Source organism: Portunus trituberculatus, chromosome 44 (genome assembly GCF_017591435.1).
Source record: "Portunus trituberculatus isolate SZX2019 chromosome 44, ASM1759143v1, whole genome shotgun sequence".
Classification (NCBI taxonomy): Eukaryota; Metazoa; Arthropoda; class Malacostraca; order Decapoda; family Portunidae; genus Portunus; species Portunus trituberculatus.
This window is the reverse complement of record NC_059298.1, coordinates 28,821,088-28,838,587: the sequence shown is the minus strand read 5'-3', so window position 1 is coordinate 28,838,587 and position 17,500 is coordinate 28,821,088. Positions and strand designations below refer to the sequence as shown.

Below are 17,500 nucleotides of genomic sequence, written 5' to 3'. Positions count from 1 at the left end.
CGCCATTCATTATCTCCACCCGTGTAGCTTCATGGCCTACATGCACACCGCGCATGGCTGGTTACGAAGTGGACATGAAACCCTCTTATAATTTTTCGTATCATAAGGTAACAAATAATGATAAAATAAATAAAGGAAGGAAAAGGAAAAAAAGATGACTTGCCTAATTGCCTGTCTAATGGGAAAAGTTTCTAATCGGATTCAATAAGTTTTCTACGGCGTCCACGGTGTAGCACGTCTGTAGCCTAATGATTGGTTGGTGCTTATTTTTCTTACCGAATAATCTTGCTTTAGGCTTGTATATGCTTGTTAGTATATATATATATATATATATATATATATATATATATATATATATATATATATATATATATATATATATATATATATATATATATATATATATATATATATATATATATATATATATATATATATATATATATATATATATATATATATATATATATAATAGACTATATGGCGTTGGAGTATCACATGGTTGGCAGAGTAAAAGAGACTGTGTTTATGTTTGAGGAGAAAAGGTAATGATGAATGAAGGATTGTGTGACAATTTTCTGATTTTGACCCGGTGGTTACATGCCCGTCACTTCATTCTACTCATGCAACAATTGCTTGTCATCCTCATTTTTCATTCAGACATTACTTGCATATCATATCATTTTTTTTTTTTTAATCAAATATCAATTGCTTGTCTCTCAATGCTGTTTCGTAGTTCTGATTGCTCTGATGATGTTGATTAGAGGCCTCCCTTCCTTCCGCTGTGTCGCTCCACAAAACTTGCTACTTTGCCTCACTAGTATTCTCTCAACGTGGAACTTCCTAATTGCTTCTTTATTTTCTCCTTTCTATGACTTGAACTCTTTCAAGAGAGGGTTTTCAGGACATTGATCTTTGAGAATTTGATGATTGTTTCTGATATCTTTCTGTGGACTACCTCCTCACTAGGACTTGAAGGTTTACATTTTTGTTCTCTTTGGCTGTTAACCCGCTTACATAAACCAAAATATCTTATCCAAACATCAACTCCACTTTTTCCAAACGTTGCCTCTCATTCACATTTTATCCCAAACTTTACCTGCCATTCTGCCCTTCATATATTTTTCCACCTGCCTTTCATATCTTAATCATCTAATTTCTACCCAAGAATAACCTACATGTCATCTCACTACCATTACATTACATTCACTCCCTGCAGCGTGCGAACCTCAGCAGCAGGAGCTCGGGGCCCCGCGTGGCTTGATTGCCTATCCTAAGTACAACCTGCTGCCGGGGAGGAAGGGCAAGCACGGGGCACCTGGCTGGCGGAAGGACGGGCAGGAGGAGGACGATGCTGAGGGAGGAGCGGTGCACTACGGGCCTGATTCTTGCCGCTGGGTGTTGCGTGCCCCGCCTGGCTACAACCTGCAGGTGACCGTGATGCACCTGGACACCCGCCCCCAGGATCACATCAAGGTGAGAGAGAGAGAGAGAGAGAGAGAGATTCATGTAGTTGGCCACGTCATGATATTTCTGGTGGAGGAAGATCAAACGAGGAATATCCATTGATGTCTAACAATCAAGCACACACACACACACACACACACACACACACACACACACACACACACACACACACACACACACACACACACACACACACACACACACACACACACACACACACACACACACACACACACACACCATTTGCGATGGGGGACAAGCTGCTGGAGAAATTACAATGCCTCTGACCTTAATTAAGTCATTATATAATACGTGCAATGCTCTCCCATCAGTCAAGGCAAAGTAAGCTGCTAATGTCGTGACGCGGAACAACACAACATTATCACAAAACCTGCTGAAGCTTTAGTGCGAATGAGGATGAAGACGAGGCGTTGTTTTGTGAATCCTATGAATCATGTGTCTAACAAGGTAGCGATTCTCGGATTAGCGATCCAATTAGCCCTCCACGTGTTGGCGGCCGAGTCAGAATTACTTGCTTAACTAGGAAAGAAAAGTATGGAATTAGACAGGGGTGAGAGAGGTCGTTGTCTTCCTGCAGAAGCAAAGGTGGGAGTGAGTTCCTTGTTTCTTTTTTTTTATTGTGGTATATAAAAGAAGTAATGGCCAAGATAAATTATTAAAAGTAAAAAATAAAAATGGTTCACTGATGTGTTAGTTTGTAAATAAATGGCTGAAGATAAATAGTAGATGCAACGGTGTGAGTGAGTTCCTTGTTTCTTTTTTGTGGTATATTAAACAAGCAATTTCCAAGAGGAACTATCAAAAGTAAAAAACAAATATGGTTCACTGATATGTTATTTCGTAAAAAAAATGGCCGAAGATAATTAGAGACAATGGTGGGGATGAGTTCCTTGTTGTTTGTATGTAATATAATCAGTGGCCTAGAGCAACAGAAGTAAATAATGGTCCATTCATGTGTTAGTCTGTAAAAAAATATCACCTAAGATAATTTTACAAAACTATATAAGTGTCTGGAAACCTCCCTCTTGAAAAAATTGAAGTCCTACATTGCTAGAAAGTGGGAGATACACAAACAGGCGGAGATTTCCAGAGATTACTGAAGAGAGGAAAGGAGCATAGTGGAGCGTGGAGAAACCCTTGTCTTACCATGGAGTCAAAAGAGAATCAATGATCGTAGAAATCTTTCATTATTAACATTGACAATTCCTTCTATAATAGCCAGTATTACTAAACACCCCGGCTCTCTATCCTCACTACTTTTAAACGATAAAGTGAATGTTATCAGAATTTTCAGTGATGTTTATAGGAATGATGTGAAATATTACTAAAGAATTCTGCAACATCAGCGAAAAAAAAATGCACTAGAAAGAGAGAAACAAGAAGAAAAAATAATGAAAGGGAAAAGAAGAAAATGAAGAAGGAGAAAAAAGAGGAGGAGGAAGGAGGAAGAAGAGCATTTTCAGCTACTCTGTACACCCGACTCATTAGTTACTGTAAAAGTTTTCTTGCAAAAAAGTGTTTTACATTTAATGGTTCAGCTTTAAGCATGTTTTTGTTTACTTATGCTTTTGCATACCTGACTAAATCAACACATTGGAGAGAAAGATAAATGGGGAGAAAGAGGAGGAAGAAAAAAGAGAGGAAGAAGTGAAGTATATATAAAAAGAAGAGGAGGAGGAGGAGGAGAGGAGTGGGAGGACGAAGAGGAAACAAAAAAGAGGAGAAGAACATTTAATGAAGCTAAAAATAAATAGAACTTGAGAGATATGTGCTTAATCCAAGGCGAAAATTGAGAGAGAGAGAGAGAGAGAGAGAGAGAGAGAGAGAGAGAGAGAGAGAGAGAGAGAGAGAGAGAGAGAGAGAGAGAGAGAGAGAGAGAGAGATATATATATAGATATATATATATATATATATAGATATATATATATATATATATATATATATATATATATATATATATATATATATATATATATATATATATATATATATATATATATATATATATATATATATATATATATATATATATATATATATATATATATATATGTGTGTGTGTGTGTGTGTGTGTGTGTGTGTGTGTATAGATAGATAGATAGATAGATAGATATAGATACACACACACACACACACACACACACACACACACATATATATATGTATATATATTCCCGTTTAAAGGGTTTTTCCAACCAAAAAAGGAAACCAGGAAAGGTAAGATTAAAGAAATTCCTTGAGTGGATGGGCGTCTGTCTGAGTAGGTGGGTGGTGAGAGAGAGAGAGAGAGAGAGAGAGAGAGAGAGAGAGAGAGAGAGAGAGAGAGAGAGAGAGAGAGAGAGAGAGAGAGAGAGAGAGAGAGAGAGAGAGAGAGAGAGAGAGAGAGAGAGAGAGAGAGAGAGAGAGAGAGAGAGAGAGAGAGAGAGAGAGAGAGAGAGAGAGATTTTCAGCATGGTGGATTGCGAGATTCCTTTTAAATAAATTCCTCAGATATATTAAGTAAAATTTAGTACTCCTCCTCCTCCTCCTTCTCCTCCTCCTCCTCCTCCTCCTCCTCCTCCTCCTCCTCCTCCTCCTCCTCCTCCTCCTCCTCCTCCTCCTCCTCCTCCTCCTCCTCCTCCTCCTCCTCCCCTTCCTCTTCCACCACCACCTCCTCCTCCTAATCTTCTTGTTTCTACAGTTTAAAAGGAAACATCTATAGACCACATTCTTTCTTTATCCAAATTTAAATAAAAGTTTTCAATTCTACTCTTCCACTTCTTAGCGTACGTAAAAAGCGATCACGTTGTTGTGTATATGTGTGCGGTAATACCCGTCTCGAGTGGCTTTTTATGTGGAAGGAGAGTGAAAATAATGTAGCCAATAAGTGCATCAGAAGAATAGTGCTCTTGCGTCAGTTTAGAGAGGCAAGACAGCGGTGGGCCGGCCAGGAGTTATGAGTGAAGAGGTAGAAATGAAGAGGTAGAAGTGAAGAGGTACGGGTGAATAACCAAGGAGGAGAAGGAGGAATAGGTAGGAGGTGGAGAAGGAGGAGGATGCGCGGAGATGCACCCATAAGACAGAAAGAGGACATGTCACACTAAAGAGAAGGTTTATAGGTACGCTGAAGGGAAGGAAGGTGCGTGCTGTTTGTGACAGAAAAAAAGACGCGGAAGACGGTGAAGTGAAATAAGAATGACAAGGCAAGAGAGAGAGAGAGAGAGAGAGAGAGAGAGAGAGAGAGAGAGAGAGAGAGAGAGGAATAAAAGTAGTTATTTTGGACACTGGACATGAAAACAACTCGCAACTTTTAAACGAGGGAAAAAAGCAAGGAAAGACGTAGTTATTTTAGACACCAGACATAAAAACAACTTGTAACTTTTTATACGACAGACAAAAAAACTGGGAATAAAAAATAGTTATTATCGATACTGGGCATAAAAACAACTTGTAACTTTTTATACGATAGAGAAAGAAATAAGAAAAAAATGCTCATAGACACCACAGATTAAAACAACCTGCAACTTTTATACAGTTTTCTTTACATGCATGTGATACTGTTTCTGAAATAGTTTTGAAGCATATGAAAAACAAAATAATCCTTCCTATTTTTTCCTCTGTCTCCACACAAACGCCTTGAATATTAATCGAAAAGATGACTAGAGCAGTAGAAGCGTTAATCCTTCAAACTGTATGGGCAGATGACGAATGTCGCTTTTTATATCAATGGAATATGAGACCGGAAAGCTTTTTATCCTTCTTTATATATAGTGTCCTACTGGGAGGGATGTGAAAAGGCTGCATATATCTATGTTTTCATTTTCTTTAGCGATGATGAGTAAAGGAGGTCGAGTTGTGTTAGAGAAGAGGATCTACGTATATATAGGTAGTAGTAGTAGTAGTAGTAGTAGTAGTAGTAGTAGTAGTAGTTGTTGTTGTTGTTGTTTTTCTTGTAGTAGTTGTTGTAGTAGTAGTAGTGCAGTTGCAGTAGCAGTAGCAGCAGCAGCAGCAGCAGCAGCAGCAGCAGCAGCAGCAGCAGCAGCAGCAGCAGCAGCAGCAGCAGCAGCAGCACCAGCAGCAACAGCAGCAGCAACAGCAGCAGCAGCAGCAGCAGTGGTGGTGGTGGTGGTGGTGGTGGTGGTGGTGGTGGCAGCAGCAGCAGTGGCAGCAGCAGCAGCAGCAGCAGCAGCAGCAGCAGCAGCAGCAGTGGTGGTGGCAGCAGCAGTGGCAGCAGCAGCAGCAGCAGCAGCAGTGGTGGTGCAGCAGCAGCAGCAGCAGCAGCAGCAGTAGCAGCAGCAGCAGCAGCAGCAGTAGTAGTAGTAGTAGCAGCAGCAGTAGTAGTGGCAATAGTAATAGCAACACATCAACAAAACCACCACCCACCACCACCATCATCACCAGCATAATAATATTAGTAGTAGCAGTAGTAGTCGAAACAGAAGCAGCAGCAGCAGCAGAAGCAGTAGTAGCAAACCACAACCACCACCACCACCACCAACGTCACTACCCACAAGAAAACCATCCACAAAGCCTTTCTACCTTCATTCTTTTAATTCCTACCTTACTCCTACCCACCCACCACAGTCGGCACCAGTTCACGCTGCCCTGGGTACTGTGAAAAGTTCTAAGAGATTACCGCGGCGCTTCCATCCTTCCCTCGTGGCTAATGGCATTGGTCTGGATGAAAAGACGACCGTGACTCCTTTCCTTGGGGCGAAGAATGGGTATGGGCAGCGCTGGGAGTCACATTTCGGTTGCCTTTGAGTGAGAGCAGCCGGGTGTGACAAAAGTGCGGAGAGAGAGAGAGAGAGAGAGAGAGAGAGAGAGAGAGAGAGAGAGAGAGAGTTCCTAGTCGACAACAGTAGCGCCACTGGCCTATATTTATCTTAACATGTACCTAATATCTGTTTAATTGAAAAAAATAGGTAAAGATAGATAGATAAGAGAGAGAGAGAGAGAGAGAGAGAGAGAGAGAGAGAGAGAGAGAGAGAGAGAGAGATTCCGGCATTATCATTCATCATATTCATCTTTTTCTCTCTCATTTTTACAGCGAATTAATAAGTGATGTTATTCCATTTTCTGCTATTTTTTTTCCTTTTATTTTTTTCATCACCATGCCTTTTGATGTTATTTCTTCTTTTTTTTCTGTGTTGGCTTCTTATCTGTCCATCTATTCCCCCTCTCGTGTGCCACTTTCATTTCCCCATAATCGTAGTGACTTTTTTTTCTGCCCTTCATGACACCTGGCCTTATCAGTCATACGTTTTCTGACTCACTGGCGCGTTTGCCTTCATATTGTACGTACATACATTTCATTTTCTATTGGGTAAATGCAGTGGTTTCCTTATTTTGTTTCTTGTGTCTCTGTCTTTTTGTTCATTGTGTAATTCTCAAATGTCAAATAGTTCCCGGATTTTGTGCCCATTGAAATTGTTTGTGTTTGCTTTCATACTCTCTGTGTGTGTGTGTGTGTGTGTGTGTGTGTGTGTGTGTGTGTGTGTGTGTGTGTGTGTGTGTGTGTGTGTAAATAGTCAGACAGCAGCAGTTCCTCGTCTCACCGTCAGATGGCAGCACTTACGAGATGTTTTCCTTCATCAGTTATGCTATTGGTGACTTCTCTAACCCTCTTTAATTATTCATTTTTTTGCTTTATTGCTCTTCCTTACCACTCATCATCTTTATTACTCATCATCTGTATTACCCATCATCTTCTTTAATCCTCATCTATATTCAATTTTCCATCATCAGCAACAGCAAATTATTAGACTATTAGAAATAATACAAAATGAACCTGTAATCCATATTTATGATGTCCCCTTGTCATTTCTGTGTGTTTATCTCTATAAGGACTGTCCTAATTAGATTGACTTTTTTGGAATCTTATTTGCTTTAGTTTCTATATTTTGATATGTGTATTGTTCCTCTGCACCTGTACACCTGAATGCCACTTTGATGGCTGAAGTAATGTTATCCAGTTCCTTGTTTCTCTTCCGTTCCTTACTGCTGCCTTGCGAGAGTCTTCTTAGATCCAACATTCTTAATTAAACCTAACCTATCCCAACCTAACCTAACCTAAACCTAACATAAAGTGTTTTTTCACGTCACATGAAGTGCTGGGGGTCGGTACACCCAAAGTTTTCTCGTCACATGATGTTTTACATATATACGGGTTTTGCGCTAATCATTTGCCTTGTATGGGCATTAGTTAGTTTTGTGGGAGTGTCTGGAATGTTTCCCTAAAAGGAACGGGAATTGTGGACAAGCTCCTGCTGCCAGAGTTGTCTTTATAGTCATGGAGAGTACTCGCTCTCTGCGTGGAGCCATGTTTGGAAGAGTAACACACGCTGATACGATTCTAAAATCCATGAACACTACACGACTCGAAATATGTAAATAGAAATAGTGTTAAGGAAGAAAAATAATTGTAGAGTTAATGTAAGCAAGTGCATGCATGTTAAGTGTGTGGCTCTTGAGATTGCCAAAGAGTGAATTTATGTTATATGTGTGGCTTTATGGCACTACTTTGGTGTGTGATCTACACAGCCAACGTAATCTACCAGGGTCAAATTCTACTTTGATATTCGATCTACGTTTTCATTGATTCATTATAACCTAGATAGAATAATCTATATACACTGTACATACATTTCTCAAAAATTGGGTTAATAAAGTTGATAGTAATAACAATGATGATAAACACATCAATAGTTATGAAACAAAGAGGCAGTGAAGCGTACTTAGAGACAGAAACAATACTTAAATTGCGAATACTAATGCAACTACATTACAACGCCAATGAAAAGGTTCTCAGCGTGTCTTTCAAATGAAATGTGGAAATATGAAAAATTGTAACACTGTTTCACATTGATGTGGAAAGTATGTAGCTACTTCATCTCCCGAAATGACACAATATGTATTGGAAAAGTATCGAGCTTTGCTGGACTTTTTATCACAGAGGACTTGTACTGCTGGATATATTATCATATGAGTCATGTACTAAATAAACCCAAATCATGAAACAAATCTAAATAAATAAGAAAATAAACAACGGTGATTACGATGCGCGTGACGGAGATAACGATGCGAGTTTCCACGATTACGATGCGAGTTTCCACGATTATGATGCGAGTTTCCACGATTATGATGCGAGTTTCCACGATAACGATACGTTTTTCCACGATTATGATGCGAGTTTCCACTATTACGATACGAGTTTCCACGATTACGATAAGAGTTTCCACAATTACGATACGAGTTTCCACGATTACGATACGAGTTTCCACGATTACGATACGAGTTTCCACGATTATGATACGAGTTTCCACGATTACGATACGAGTTTCCACGATTATGATACGAGTTTCCACGATTGCGATACGAGTTTCCACGATTACGATACGAGTTTCCACGATTACGGTACGAGTTTCCACGATTACGGTACGAGTTTCCACGATTACGATGCGAGTTTCCTCGATAAATGGTGTGCGTAGTGATGCCTACACGCCATTTTGGTGTAGCTATCTGCACAGGCACCAGGACGAGCCTTCCTCCCAAGGGTCCGCCCCAGCAGTCCCGTGGGCGTGAGGGCAGTGACGAGGCAACCTTGCCGCTCCTCACACGGCTAGCCAAGAGCAATGACCCGCCACACACCACGCCCCAGCCACTGTCATGAAGTGAGTCCTCTCACCCCTAAAGGACCCCTCTCGTCCTGCCACACACCACGCCCCAGCCACTGTCATGAAGTGAGTCCTCTCACCCCTAAAGGACCCCCCTCGTCCTGCTAGTGTCTGGTGCATGGCGCACAGCGTGGCCTCGTTCATGGCGAGTTGTTCAGCCCGGTGCCATCACAAGCCAGGGACCCGTACACACCCTCCACCAGACTGGAAGGAGTCCTTATCACCCCTTTAGGACTCCCCCTATCTGGTGAAGGGCAGACATTGATCCCCTAGCTCATGGCGACCCCTTGCCTAGTGTGAGGCGCTGCAAGTGGATGACTATAGTGAAGCTTGAGGCCGCCAAGGAAAAGAAGGACCTGCTGCCAGTTCCCTGCCTTGGGCCCCAGGCCGTACTTGACAGCCACCTTCTCCCCCCGTGCGGCGCCCAAGGCCGTCACGGTCCTCAACCAATTTTGGCAGAAAATAATCAAACTTCTTGTAAATTTTGATCCGAATATAAATCATCGATTGCAAGTGAAAAATGGCTTTGGTTTGAAAGTGTGCAAGAGTCTACTGACAATGAAACAAGGTGTCATATTTGTTCCGGAGTATTAGGGAGTACCTTGCATGTTTGCTGCCGCGAATGTGGACATGTTCGTGCTTTTTCTCTTTTTTTACGTGAGAGGGAATACCAGCCAAGGGCAACAAAAATTATAATAAAAAAAATTCCCATTTAGGTGCCAGTCCCCAAATAAGATAATGTCATTAGAAGGAGACTCCAAGGATTGTATAGGAGTGACAATTTTTTTTTTCTTTTCAATTTTAGGTTTTGAGTGAATAATGTAAGTGTAGTTAGATGCATATAGTTTCGTGTGAAGAAGAGTTGTGTTTAGAGGGCAGACTGTGACTGCCCCCTTGTGTTGTGAGACACAAAGAGAAACGTTCATTGAGGTCACAGCTGGCTTTAATGATAAATTCACAACACCCTGCTGAACCAGTGCGACTAGATCGAAATAATAATCCAATCACTATTGCTTCGATACTTATGTCTGTCAATTCATGCACCGAATGGTATGAGATATACTGAATAAAATAAAATTGAAAAATATTCTAAAATTTGCCATAAAGAAAGCTTGCAAACTACTGTGACCTCGTTGTAAAACCTTTGAGATAATATTTGAAGGGTTCTTTGGATACTCAGATGCTAATAAGCAGTAAATAACATCACGGAAGGGAGCACAGGTCACATATCGAGACATTGTCTATGCCATAGTGAAGTGTGGTGTACTACGTGTACAGTACGTACAGCGCCTTGTTGAGTCGGGACAGGAGATCTGACACTCCAACAGACATCCCTCTCATGTTTCAGATTCTCTAACCAGACAGTCTCTCGAAACCAAGACAAGTGTTTTCCCTATCTCTTGAGAATCAAAAGAAAAAAAAGTATCTTTTCTTCTTGTTGTAGATCACAAGATGAAGCGCAGACCGCATACCAAAGGAGCTGTATGACACAGACCACATAACAAAGTAACATCGATTTTATCTTGAAAATGAGTTTATTTAATTTCTGTATACAGTTTTAAGGAATGAACTAATGGTTGCATGTAAGATATGGTGGAAGACAGCGTATGAAGCGCATCAGAAGCGAAGGGAGCGGATGTGAGAACGGCGGAGGTGGGAAAGTTCCTGTCTGGCAGCCTGGCGCGGGGATTTAAAAATGGCACGCTGATCCCTCTAAATGTTTCCATTGTGTATCTTGGTTGATTTTCGGTTGTTTGGAATATGAAGAAATTAATCGACTTTTTGTATCTCCTCTGGTTACCCTGTCTGTAAACTATGTGACACTTCACGGGTCAAGTATTTGGGTGTCTTTCGTTAAACAAGCTGTCGTGAAGGTATTGACATTTTCACAGGTGTTCTCAATAAATTATGCCTCCCTTGAATATAAATTTTCTGAGAACCTGAAGCATATAAGATGCACATTATTGAACTATTTAGCCTCTTTCAAAAAGCCACAAAGAAAAGTTCTGCTCTCACAGTTTTTTTTTTTTTTTTACCAATTTGTTAGATTATTAATAAAACACGAAAATGTCATTAGAATCCCAATAACATAAACAACAGCCTGTTTAAAATAGCATTGAGATACAAATATTTGAGAATAGGTATCTAAGAATACCAGCTTTTGTCTCACGGAGCTCACAAAGGTACCAGTGATGTATCTTTGCCCTTCTTTCAGAAACCCTTAGCTATCTTCCAAGGCCAGAGAGATAATCAGCGAGGCTCTCACAAGAATCTCTCCCCCTTAATAACACATGCAAAAACTATCGAATCTTTCAGTAACACCATAAAAATACCCATAAAAATCAATGTAACTTCAACTACATAGAGATTTCTTTGATAGAATGGAGGTGCTGCTAAACAGAGTCTGACAATGTGGTTTCTTTGTTGTGCAGGTGGTGGAGCATGACGAGCTGGTGATGGCTCTGAGTGGCGGCCTGCCTGCCAAAAGGAACTTCGTCTCGCAGGGCTCGGAGGTGACGCTAAAGTTTGACCCACAGGAAGACACAACCAGAACCGGCTTCCTTCTTCAGTACTCCTGGCTACTTGTGGGTGAGTACATGAGAGAGAGAGAGAGAGAGAGAGAGAGAGAGAGAGAGAGAGAGAGAGAGAGAGAGAGAGAGAGAGAGAGAGAGAGAGTGGAGGAAGTTATGATTGGCTCTGATGCGAAAAGGAGTAAAAGGAAATGAAATAAAAGAATATTATATAGACGAAAGTTGCTTCGCAAGTTCTAATGAGGAAAGCAAATAATGAGAGTAAGAAGAAAAAGGAGAAAAGGAAAAGAAATGAACAACAACAACAACAACAACAACAATAACAAACAGAATAATAAAAGAAAGGAAGAGAATAATAAAAGTAAGAAGAAAAGGAGAAAAGAAAAAGAAAAGAAGAAGAACAACAACAACAACAACAAAAACAACAACAAGGAGGAGGAGGAGAAGAAAAAGGAAAACAAAGAAGAAAAAAGAAGAAAAGAAGTTCATAGAGACGAGAAAATAACAAAACAAACCAATAACACCAGCAAAACAAGAGTCAGGAAGCAGATAAGAAAGAAAAAGAATAGGAAAACATGAAAGGCGAGCAATGATTCTTCGCGACCTGAACACCACTTGGATTCTGCAACAAGGACACTCAACCGTGCATGGAGCAGCGGCAAAACATGTCCCTCTATTCCTCTGCGCGAGTGACAGTGATCAGAGCAGCGTGTGAATAGGTTCCTGGGATAAAGACGAGAGAGAGAGAGAGAGAGAGAGAGAGAGAGAGAGAGAGAGAGAGAGAGAGAGAGAGAGAGAGAGAGAGAGAGAGAGAGAGATTCTAAGGTATTTCATTGAGTCTAACATATCTTCCGGTAAATTCGAGGGAGAAGTTACGGCAAATGATGTGAGCGGCGTGTCGTGAGCTGGATGTTATTTGTCCTATCTCTCTCTCTCTCTCTCTCTCTCTCTCTCTCTCTCTCTCTCTCTCTCTCTCTCTCTCTCTCTCTCTCTCTCTCTCTGGAAAAGATCGAAGTGCATATTTATATCTTCCTTTATTCCCACCTCTATTAATGAATGCATTCTGGGATTCCTCCTTTGATATAAGACGAACTGAAAGAATTGAAATATATATACAATTGAAAGTCTTGAAAGAATCTACTTGAAAAGATTTTACGTCTTAATCCCCTCGTTAACGTGACTCTGGAAATGGTAAATGGATGGTTGTAATCTTGTTTTGTGGTATTCCTGGTATAGTTTCATAGTTTCATTGGCATATAAGACACTGGAAAAAATGTATAGAAGTCTTAAAAGAATCCAGGCGCGTGATTTACTTATTTTACTTTTTTTATTTATTTTAGCTTCCTTTTACCTCCTTTTCTTGGATCTGGTAACGGCTGTATTTCGGGTTCTCTTTTTATTTATGGCAGGTTAATAAAGGCAAGCAAAGCACGTTTCATATAAGAACAATGCTGATTATTCTAATGTAAAATGATATCTTTCTTTCCGTCACAAATAAAAACTTTCAGCCAACAGTTTGTACGAGTGTTTAAGGAAAGAAGGAGAGTTCATTAAGGAGAGGTCAGGACAGCACCAAGAGGAAAAAAGGTAAAGAGACCGTGAAATATTACAAGATCCATTTGGACCGAAAGTACGTATAGTTGGCAGTTCTGGGAAAGGAAACTTGTGTGTCGTACTGAGTCCTATATTCTAAATCGCTTGGCTCTCTCACCGTCACTACATTCTAAAGGCTCTAGTTGAAGATACTCGTGTTTTTAAGGATATGTCTATGGTTCTGGTGATGGATTGGCAAGATTTCTTACTTTATTATACGAGAAGCTGTCTTTTTTTTATACCATGTGGGCTTTTCACGGGAATTTATGGGCTAAAGGGGATACTTTTTGGGTACCCCTATCTCAAAGCCCACCCGCTAGGAAACCGTTGCCCCGAGTGAGGAAGCCCAACCTACACTCGGACCGTGGACAGGATTCGAACCCGTGCGCTTGGAGACCACTCTGGAGTAGAGAATAAGAACAGAGACATCAGAAAAATTACAGGAAATGGGGAAAACAAGTACTTGACGGTGAGGGAGGAAAAGGAGATAGAGGAGGCAGGTAATGAAGAGAAAAATGTAAAAGAGAAATATAAGAACATGACAATATGACAAACTGCAAAAGGACATTAGGCTTACACGTGGCAGTCCCTGTAGCAGGGACGATAGGGAAGGGAAAGAGGATGAAAGGAAGAGATAAAGAACAGTTGGTAAAGATAAAGAGGGAGTAGAGAATAACTAGCACAGAGACAGCGGAAATCTTATAGGGAATGGAAAACAAGTCGATGGTGGTGAAGGAAGAAAAAAAAGATGAAAAAATCAGTGGAGAGAAAAAGTAAAAATATAAAAACAAGAGAAAATGAGGGAAACTGCAAAAGGACATCAGGTTAACACGACAGGTTAAGAAAGATAGTGAAGAAAGACAGGAGGAGGGAAGGAAAAGATAGAAAACAGCTGATAAAGAAAAAAAGCTGTAAAACAACACCGAAGTGGAAGAACAGGTGAAATATTTAACCTCTTCAATACTGGAACACATATTTCACCTTGATATGTATGTACGATTAGATCATTTTATTGACATTACGAGGGGCCTATGGTGGTCAGTAGATTAATAGCCACAATCATCACTATCCTAATCCCCCACATAAGTTTCTGAAGCTTTATAAAAATCGCCAAATAGTAAGCAGAATGAATATGGAAAACACGTCATGGTGCTGAAGAGGTTAAATAATGAATGGATGGAACAGACATATAAAAACAGGAAGAAAGAGAAAGATAGGTAAAGAATAGAAGAATACTCGGTACAGGTATAAAGGAGTAAAAAAGGGAGACAGGTAAGAAGGAATGGAGAGGACAGGTAAGATTGGTGCCAGCGGTGCGTCTCTCACCTGTCCTCTTCCCATCTGCCTTTGTGTGACTCAAGAAGATGCTTTTGCTTTTGTGTTCCTTTGTTTTATTTTCGTTTTATTTGTGAATCATTATTTCTAGTCTGTTTCTTCTGTGTAATTCAAGATGCTTTTCCTTTGTGTTGCTCTGATTTCCTTTCGTTTCATTTGTGACTTATTATTGCTTGTCTGTTTCTGCCTCTGTGTGATTCAAGATGATGTTTTCCTTTTCTGTTCCTTTGTTTTATTTTCGTTTCATTTGCGACTTATTATTGCTTGTCTGTTTCTGCCTCTGTGTGAGTCAAGATGTGTTTTTTCCTTTTCTGTTACTGTGTTTTATGCTCGTTTGATTTGTGACTCTTATTTCTAGTTTGTTTCTGCCTCTGTGTTTCTCTGTTTTATCATTTCACTTGTGACTTCTCTTCTTTCTAGTCTGTCTCTATTTCTTCACTTGCTTTTATTTATTTTTTTTTTTCCATGACTGTCAAATTATACACCTTTTTTTTTTTTGTCTAATAAGTTGCAGGGCTACCAAAGAACTTTTTAACACTTTGTCTGCCGTTTAGTACAATTTTCCTTCATGACTAATCACACCAACGCATCTTTACTTATTCTACAGCCACCTCTAACCTTTAAACTGTGGAGAAATTGTCAATCCAATGCTTTTTTACTCCCATTCCTTCCTGTAAACGCTTATAAAGATTTCATGCATTGCTCTTGGTGATGTTAACAGTCCCGTATCGCAGTGAAAGGGACAAACTGTTGCTCCTCTCACAGTTCTATTACATTGAGGGTTCCTGGAAAGGGGAAACGAAAGAGTAATATTCGTGATTTAGGTTTTAACGTGTCTGTCATTCTGTATGGAAGAAATGATTCGGTTATGTCTTATTCTTGTTCACGTGTTTGTGTTGTTGGAGAATTATGTAAGACTCTCTCTCTCTCTCTCTCTCTCTCTCTCTCTCTCTCTCTCTCTCTGTGTGTGTGTGTGTGTGTGTGTGTGTGTGTGTGTGTGTGTGTGTGTGTGTGTGTCACTGTTTGATCTGCTCAGTCTCTGACGAGACAGCCAGACGTTACCCTACAGAACGAGCTCAGAGCTCATTATTTCCGATCTTCGGATAGGCCTGAGACCAGGCACATCACACACCGGGACAACAAGGTCACAACTCTCGATTTACATCCGTACCTACTCACTGCTAGGTGAACAGGAGCTACACGTGTGTGTGAAACACACCCAAATATCTCCACCCGGCCAGAGAATGGAACCCTGGTCCTCTGTGTGTGTGTGTGTGTGTGTGTGTGTGTGTGTGTGTGTGTGTGTGTGTGTGTGTGTGTGTGTGTGTGTGTGTGTGTGTGTGTGTGTGTGTGTGTGTGTGTGTGTGTGTGTGCGTGTGTGTGTGTTTTGATGGGGGCAAGGAAAAGAGCGGAAATTGGAGCGGGAAAGTTAAAGAAGTGATTAATTTCGAGTCAATTTCATGTTTGTGTGTGTGTGTGTGTGTGTGTGTGTGTGTGTGTGTGTGTGTGTGTGTGTGTGTGTGTGTGTGTGTGTGTGTGTGTGTGTTTGTGTGTTTGTGTGTTTGTTTTTTATTCACTTCAAGGGAACCATATATAGCTTTTGTAAGTGTAAATGACATCTCGTTATAGAGTAAACACCCACACCCACACACAGACACACACACCCACACACACACACACACACACACACACACACACACACACACACACACACACACACACACACACACACACACACACACACACACACACACACACACACACACACACACACACACACACACACACACACACACACACACACACACACACACACACACACCTCCCTCTTCTTTTGTTTCTCCTAATCTTTTTTTCTCTCCTCCTCCTCCTCCTCCTCCTCCTCCTCCTTCTCCTCCTCCTCCTCCTCCTCAATGCACCGAAATTGTGAAAATCGCAAATAAATTAGTCGGCTTTATCGGAAGATCATTCACATTCAAAACGGAAGAGATAATATTAACTCTATATAATTCGCTTGTACGCCCGCACCTTGAATATAACGTACAATTTTGGTCACCCTATTATAAGAAAGACATTGAAAAATTAGAAAGAATACAGCGTCGATTAACTAAAATGGTTCCAAGATTACGTAATAAACCATACGAGGAACGACTTAAAGAACTAAATTTATTTACTCTTTCCAAACGTCGATTACGAGGGACCTTATCACACTCTTCAAGATTTTCAAGGGATTTACGAATATGAATCCTGATAACTTCCTAACGCTTGACCGGTCAAATTTCACCAGAAACAACGGTTTCAAGGTAATAGGAAAGCGATTTAAAACAAACGAAGCCAAACATTTTTTCTTTAATCGCATTATCAATATTTGGAACGGTTTGCCATCGAACGTAGTTGATTCAGGTACTATTGAGACATTCAAAATTCGTCTTGACAAATATTTCGAAACTAATCCCCGGTTGTCACTGTTTATCTCCGAGTAATTTGCGCCGTCCATAAAGAAATATGCCTCAGATCGTGAATTGCGGGGTGTTTCGCGAATACACTTACCCTCCTTACACGACACAGACAGCCCCGAGTTAACGGTCACTACTACTACTCTCGACCTGTGACGGGCTGTGGAAAGTCAGGAGCCCTGACAGTAGTGATCATCATCGGGAATTAAAGTACCAGGGTCACTGCTGCAGGGGTAACCATGTAGTGTGCGGCGCCCCTTAGTGGGAAGTACACTTTTACAGTGGACTGAACGGAGCTGGGGCCTGATTGACTGCTGCCTCCTTGAAAGCGCCAGGCAAGGCTGCCGCACCACCTCTTGACCTCTACACTGTGTCCACATTTACATTACACTATACTATACTTACACTCACAGATAACCCTGAGTTAACGGTCACTACTCCC

The 17,500-nt window shown here is 40.7% G+C and overlaps 1 protein-coding gene across 1 annotated transcript in view; it reads left to right on the top strand.

Moving 5' to 3' along the window:
* The window catches only part of LOC123518844, a 200,089-nt gene that overhangs the window by 61,409 nt on the left and 121,180 nt on the right, over positions 1-17,500 (top strand). Inside the window, 2 exon segments of the mRNA XM_045279883.1 lie at positions 1,220-1,476; positions 11,576-11,732. Coding sequence (XP_045135818.1) covers positions 1,220-1,476; positions 11,576-11,732 — 414 coding nt within the window.